Source organism: Astatotilapia calliptera, chromosome 12 (assembly GCF_900246225.1).
Source record: "Astatotilapia calliptera chromosome 12, fAstCal1.2, whole genome shotgun sequence".
NCBI lineage: Eukaryota > Metazoa > Chordata > Actinopteri > Cichliformes > Cichlidae > Astatotilapia > Astatotilapia calliptera.
In genome coordinates this window covers 4,349,233-4,356,666 of record NC_039313.1, presented here as the reverse complement: position 1 = coordinate 4,356,666, position 7,434 = coordinate 4,349,233, and the positions used below count along the sequence as shown (strand labels likewise).

The 7,434-nt window shown below is 42.6% G+C and overlaps 1 protein-coding gene across 7 annotated transcripts in view; it reads right to left on the bottom strand.

Moving 5' to 3' along the window:
• Window positions 1-44: 44 nt before the first annotated feature.
• citb (citron rho-interacting serine/threonine kinase b) overlaps window positions 45-7,434 on the bottom strand; it is a 50,849-nt gene continuing 43,459 nt past the window's right edge. For all 7 annotated transcript variants that reach the window (XM_026187268.1, XM_026187269.1, XM_026187267.1 and 4 more), the window contains 11 exons: window positions 6,011-6,091; window positions 5,598-5,733; window positions 5,138-5,277; window positions 4,963-5,055; window positions 4,670-4,778; window positions 4,417-4,545; window positions 3,858-3,938; window positions 3,648-3,726; window positions 3,384-3,557; window positions 2,881-3,169; window positions 45-1,242 (listed from right to left, as the gene is read on the bottom strand). In XM_026187268.1, the coding sequence (XP_026043053.1) occupies window positions 1,219-1,242; window positions 2,881-3,169; window positions 3,384-3,557; window positions 3,648-3,726; window positions 3,858-3,938; window positions 4,417-4,545; window positions 4,670-4,778; window positions 4,963-5,055; window positions 5,138-5,277; window positions 5,598-5,733; window positions 6,011-6,091 (1,335 nt within the window). In that variant the 3' untranslated portion in view covers window positions 45-1,218. The remainder of the gene's footprint in view (window positions 1,243-2,880; window positions 3,170-3,383; window positions 3,558-3,647; window positions 3,727-3,857; window positions 3,939-4,416; window positions 4,546-4,669; window positions 4,779-4,962; window positions 5,056-5,137; window positions 5,278-5,597; window positions 5,734-6,010; window positions 6,092-7,434) is intronic.

The following is a 7,434-nucleotide window of genomic DNA, read 5'->3' as shown; positions in this document are numbered from 1 at the left end:
ACTTGCTGTGGTGGAGAATCTGCAACTGAGAGCGCACAAAGAAGAAAACGGACACTAGAATCATGTTTAATGCGTGTACTGGTATACAGCTCTAAAAATCAAGAAAATCTTAAGTTACACTGTCTAACATCAATTTCTACTTATAGAATGCAAATCCAAGTGAGTACATGACAGAAAAGAACAACCAAGAGAATCGATCAAAAAGCGACAGTGCTGCTCTAAGTTAGTCATGCTCACTGATGTGATGAGTGGGGGGTGGTCTTGCTGCCTCTAAAGAAACGATACAAGCAAGTGACGACCCCTGACGGTTACTAGACTTCATATCACTGCACAGAAACGGGACATCTGTACCATAATCGGCAGCAGCGGACTAAGAGCAAGCTGAGGCGCTTTGAGCCAGCCTGACAGCACGGCGTCCGGCATCAGAGGCAGAGCTGCGTGTTTCTTTCTTAGGTTTGCTAAAAACAACACGAGGAACACTTGGAGCGAAACACTGCTTAATAATTGTTTTACAAAGTATGGCCGGACAACGACGGTCGAAGCACTCTTATGCAGTTATATATCAAAGGCTATTCAGGCAAGAAGACCACACGGTTGATCTGGTCGCGTAACAAAAATGAGCTTTTAAACTCCTGATCAAATCCAGTCTTGTGTGCAAAGTCTTGCCTCCTCAGATCTCCCTTCCGTTAGTGAGCTATGAAAGTAATTCAATGTCAGTTTAATTCTCTTAACGGAGAAAAAACCCTGTGATATTTCAGATTCTTATGTAAGGTTGATATTGTACGTCCTAGCCAGCGACAGCGTTAATCTCCCTGCAACATCTTTAGAAACTCATTTTTTAAAAAAAATAGACATGGCTTTACCAGCCGACTCTTCCCTTTTATCTATAAAAACTCCGACAGCAATATTTACAACTTTGAGGAGATAGAAAGTAGCTTCTGTAGATCAGCGTAGGTTCCCTGCCACCAAATCTACTGTGGGATAACTCCCATAAAAGCACGTGTCAAGAGGATTGTCACAGGAGACGTCTCCCGTTGCAGGTTTTTGTGAGGTTGAACGAGGAACTGACGCTGCACTATGTACAGGCAGTGTGTGTGTGTGTGTGCGTGTGTGTGTGTTTGTGCGTGCGTGTGTGTGTGCGCGCGCTTGCACTCAGGGTGGAATAAGGGCTTTTGCAGTTGGTTCTCTACAACCTCCAGTCAGGAGCAGCAAGTGGACTCACACTGACGACTGATCCCACACCTGCAAACACAGATTAAGAGCAAAGGTCAAAGCGTGTCACTGTGGCTTAAACATCATGAATAGTTTGGTGTTGTCTGTATTTACTGAAGAGCTGCAGCATCAGTTGTGAAACTAAAGGTGAGTAGCCTTACTGGATATGTATTTAAATGAATCGTACAAACATGATTTACTGAAGTTTACAGCAAACTGCTAAATTTAACAATAAAGCTTGTCTTATTTTGCACCTGATCGCTGCTGCTAGTAATATTTATTTGGAACAGCAGGAAGGAAGCAGGGAATCCCAGTACAAGGTGCATATTATAGGGTTTTTTCCTCAGCAGTGTGCATGCAGACACTTTGAAGGTGTTTTTTGTTTTGTTTTTTCCCTGTTTGTTAGATTTTGACTTCTATTATCAGATTTGTTACACACTATATAAAAAATGTCTCAAGAGGCAGCCCATGATGTCTGCATGTTACAATACTTAATATTATCTATCCTCAAACAGGGCAACTGAGCCTCATTCATATTAACCTTAAAAAACGAGAAAGTAATTTTGTTTTTTGAATTCATTTTTTTTTTTATAAATTTGTTCTTTACCTGCTCTCTCACCACTGGGGGTTGCAGATGAATTTGTCTTACACAGCCTGGAGTATTTTAATAAAATCTGCAACTCTAATCAGAGGTGATCCTTTTCCTGATGCTGGGCAGTGACGCAGCTTTTAAATTCACGTGGCTTTCTCCCAGTCTTACTGAACCCAGCGCTTAAAGCACAAACGCATTCATGTAGTATTTCTCTGCATCTCTACACATCAGCTGTTTTGCCTTTAGCCTGTGTTGTGTATTTCACCTATAGTTCAGCACTTCATCTGCAGACAGTAACTTGTTAGATATGGAAAAAGAGATCCAGCCTATTTAATTCACTCATTCATTTCAATTCAGTTTTATTGACAGACCCTATAACGATTAGCCTTCCTCATAGCACACGCATGTGTACACCAGTCTGCAGAGTCACTGTGTTAAAATCAAAATAACCTACTGTGTGTGTGGTTATGTGCACAAATGTATCTGTGCTGAGACAGAGGTTTGTAAAAAAAAAAAAAAAAAAAAATATCTAGAGTCTGAAACTCCAGCAGCAACACTGCAGCACAAAGACTTTCAAGCAACTTAAAGAAGTCCAGACGCTTTTCTTTGCAAGCTCCTTTGACTACGATGACCTGGATGACTGAGAACCTTCACAGACATGCAGCATAAAGAGCAAGGTTTTTTCTTGCAGTCTTCACCAGGATGACCTCAAACATGCTGACTAAGCAGTAAGTTTGCTCTTTATAGCACAAGCGCTGCTGGAGCTTGAGCCTCTTCAGAAGACTTTGTGAAAGCGCAACAGTTTCCACACTTTACAGATATAAACTGTATTTTTCTGCACATTGACAGAAATAACCGGGGAGAAGACATCTGGAAACATGTCAGAATGATGTATCCACATTCAGCAGAACAGCTTTGTGTTGCCATATCAAGAATAGGACTGTTTTTGTCTGATCAAATCCAAGGCAGAACATACTCATTAAATATTTGGATGCCCTTTCTACCAGAAGGGCAGTTTGATTTTGTTCATAATAATCCTTAGCGCATCCACAGGCCGACCGGAAACTTCTGCATACCTTGTTAACAGGTGCGAGCTGGGTTCGGACAGAACCAGCGTGGAGTCGACTGCTGTCTCCGAATCTTCCAGGAGACCTCTCCCTGCGGCTGTCCAACACCCTGCCCGGTGACTTCTCCCGGTCCAGAGGCCGGGCAGGAGACTTGTCTCTTCTGAACTCTGTGCGGCCCTCCCGATAACGATGTGGGGTGCTCGGCTCCCGATGCAAGCCGTCATGGCTGCCGGGGCCTGAGGTCAGACGCTTAGAGATGTGCTCTGTGTAGGTGGGTGGACACCGCTTACTGGGACTACTGTTGACAACAACAACAAAAACACACCATGGATGGTAGCAGACATAGCAAAGCCAACCTTCCAGTGATTTTTAGCAGACAATACAAGCGCTCAGGACTTTTTGGGTGATTTGTTTTGTGTTTGAATGTTTAACTCACTCCGACTGTCACTGAAATATTTTTTTTCTTTGTTTAAACTGGATTAAAGTGAGCAAACATGACAGAGTGAACTGACCCTCGACTGGACCCGGTCCTCTGGAGCTCCCCAGACTCTCTGATCAGACTTCCCTTACAGCAGATGACCCGCAGTTTGTTCTGGTAGGAGGAGGCGAGGTAAATTGCCCCAGAGGAAATAGCTGGGCCCAGGTAACGTGGATTTGGAATATCTAGGTGTGCCAGCACTGTAGGACTGGAAGAAAAGACCAAATTGAGGGAAATGCAGCTGAGAAGTAAACTCAACGAGTGTAAGATGTGGCACAAAGAGGCCACTGTGTCTCACCCCAGAGCAGCGTGCCCCTGCACCTCGATGACATCCAAGGAGTTGAAGTAGGTGACAAACAGGTAGGGCTCTCTGTAGGCTGCAACAGACGACACACACAATTATTTAGTTATTTAGTGGATTTGGTACAGTTAATGGTGTGTTGTTTTTTGTTTTTTTTTGTTTTTTTTAATTCAATGAGAGAATTAAGATGAAAGAAACAGCAGTTACCAAACGACAGAGGCAAACGGCTCCACTTGATTTCCTCAGTGCGGCTTCTTCGTCCATACGAGTCCACGAACACTCCAAACTCTGCCACAGAAACATTTGCTGCACTCTTCATCATACTCTTACAGACAAAACACTGTGTGCAGACAGCAGTATTTTAAGCACACTTTTATAATATAATAGCTTTAATCCCGAAAAATGTTATTCAGCTTATATACCCAGATTAGCATTTATTATTTATAGATGTATACCTAGAATAGACATTTAGAATCAGTAACCTATCCCCAGTAAGTACATGTCTTTGGAGTGTCGGAGTGGTAACCACTATGCAACGAGTGCATTAAAAATCCTGGGACACTAACAGTTTGTGCTTCTGAAACTGCAGTACTACTAGCACAACAGGATGCATGTGTAAAACACATTCACCCAGCTGAAAATGTAAAACACTTGGAGCCTGAAACATGTTTCGATCTAGCCAGGTTAGAAGAAAAACCCCTTCTGTTGCACTGACTTGGCTAATCGTATCTCATGAGCTCATGGAGCTCAGTTCCTATGGATTTACCGTGAAAACACAGAAGATATTCCTCCTTCTGCATGCTGCTGGCCACCTGCATGATGGCGATGGGAAAACTGTGAGACGAGGCTGCAAACACAGCCGGGGCCAACGAAACGTCGTTCTTGTCCAAGAATTCTGCAGCGGAAAAAGCTGAGGTTAAAAGCCACACAGTGATCCAACAACCGTAAAATATCATCCTGTGACTGGCTGGTAACTGATTTGATCCTGGAAGCATTAAAGGCATAAAGAAGTACTTCACCCTCAAGTACAAATTGCTTCATTTCAATCTCGTAGAACTTGTTTGTGCCGATGATGATGCTGTAACTGGTCAGATGGATGCAGCTGCAGGGCTCCAGAGTTTCAATTTCCTGTGAGGTAAAGAATTAGGTGGTGAGGGAAAGCCAGTACTTTGAAGCACATCTAGTAGTAGAAAATGTTTTGAAGGTAGAAGATTTATCCACTTTAAAACCAAACGTTACCTTTGTTTGGTCAAAAGAAAAAAAGCATGACATACTTTCAACAGTATAACAGACTGTACTGTGTCATACTCACCTTACGAATGCAGTATTTGCTAAGATTTTCATTGTAGCGCAGAATGGTTATTTTGTTTGGCATTGCAGCACATATACAAGGCGTGTTGTCTATCTGTAAAGAGAATGCACACGCTCGTACGTACGGTCACATTTCAACCATGAAAACAGCATTCATGCAAAGACAGAAGAACTACCTTTCCTGCAGCAAACAGATGGCAGCCTTTCACAGTCTCAAAGATGTATGGAGCCAGTTCAGACTGGCTAGGCAGGTGGGACTGGGCCAGAGACTGCTTCACTCTTTTAATCTCCACCAGACACAGCGCTCGCTCATCCCCTGCAGCACACAGACATTACACATAGCTTGTTCAAGGATAAAGACATTAGTCACTTTTAAGCCACCCTGCTGTCTTGTGTAACAAGATATTTACAAGTTTCTCCAAAGTTATTAGTATGGCAGACCAACCTTTCAGTTTAAATGATGCATAATAATTGCACTTCATCAATTATGCCAGTTATTTGTAATGGCAGCAGATATTGACCTTTTGATTTACGACCGACACTGTGACTGTCTCAGCGAATGAAAATCTAGAGTCGACTCCTGCTGCTCAGCAGACATTTATTTTCTACTGAAAATACCAAAGCTGGGCCTCTCACCAACAATCATCAGCAGTTTCTCCTGCTCTTTGATGATGTAGATCTGAAAGACTGACCCCAGGCCAGGAATGTGAGTCAGGGAGTTCTTGATAACATTCAGCGCATACAGCCCCTCTTCAGAGCCCACCAGAACGATCTGCGGCACAGCAGCGAAACACACAAAAAAAAAAAAAATTCAGGTGAACGTGGTGACATTTCAAACTGGAGCAACATGCGGCAAATCCTGGCAGAGAGCCCCGAGCATCTGCTCCATGCTCCAATACATCGTTCTTCTCCTGAATACACCTGCAACTGCAGATCATGTCATTTTCTACTGCTTAAAATGCACAATTAAGAAGTAAACATATTTTCTAATAAATATATATGTAGTTACATATGAATATCATTTTATAGCATATAAAACATGTTCCTACCTGATCTGTGAGCGGAAGGGTGCAGTTAATGTCCAGCCTGTCATCTCCCTCCAGCTTCAGCAGAGAGTTTCCCAGCAGCTTCTGAAAGAACAGAGAGGGGTGAAGGGTCAGCTGGATCACGACCTCCACGTGACCTTGGGTAGGAGGGAACAGAGGAGCAGGACGGGAGGGGCTGGATGGCTGGAGGACTGGGTTCAGAATCACAGTGTCAGACGTGGGACCAAGTCACAAGCGGTCTTCAGCTTCAGGTCACGGATAGAAAGTTATACTTGTTAGACCTTTAATAGCACGCTGTTTTATTCAGAGGCTCTACAGTACCAACGAAACGATGCTTTCATTTGTAATAAAGTAATTTTGTACCACTTGTCAGCATTAAAGGGAATAAAAGATACTTTTAATAAACATTAGCGACTCCTACGAAGCTGAGAACAAGATTTTACATTCGAAATGAATAAATGAAGTAAATATTTTGCCAGTGGTCAAGTACAGATTGCAAAAACGTAATGTTTACACAAATGATCAGAGTGAAAGGATCAAAGTCTACAAGCTCTACTGCGTTTAAACAAGAGTCATTATTAACACTAATCAGCATCACCGCCGGCTCCCTCATTACTGAGTCAGTGTTCCAGCTCATACGCTGCTGATATCTTCTACACATATACAACAGAATTAGATACATACAGCTGCAAGCTGAGATGAGAGGGTCAAGCAGATTAGGACAGTCGCCATAGCAACTTAAACTATTAATATTAAAAGGTGGCAATTGAGTCTGATAGGAATTTGAACTCCTTTAGGGATTGGGTAGAAGTACAGTAGCAAGCTTTAGGCCTCACTCGCCTGTGTACCCAATCAGCATCTGTGCTGATTTATATGGATGACAGATGTACTAAGCTCATGTCCATCACATTCATAGTGCTTATACAATTTCAGTGATTGGTCTATAAATAGAGTAAATTATGAAAAATGAGCATTGCCGTTTACAGAGTCACCCATAAGGTGACTTCAGATGAACTCCATGACTGACACATGAGGTTTCACTCGTCGTTTCACTCATATCAACCTGAATTTACAAGTTAATGAGGATGAGAAAAAATTACTTGGACAACATTAGTTTCATGTAATTTTAATATTACCACATTCAGCTCTAGATCTTGTCGTTGCTTTTTTCTTTTAAAGATTAGTAAGAATATGACTTGCGTCTCTTGGTTAAGTCAAGTGACTTGAGTCCCAGCCTCCCTCAGAGGAGTGTGCAGAAAGGGCAGAGGTAACAACGCAGACAAGTACACAAACAGGTAAAACTCGGCAGTGCGGTCCCTGCTCCTCCGGACAGGACAGCTGCAGAGATTCAACCCAAAGATGATCAGACATCTTGGCGAATATTTGTGTACTGTGGTTAGAAAAAAGGACATCGGAGACAGGGAAGA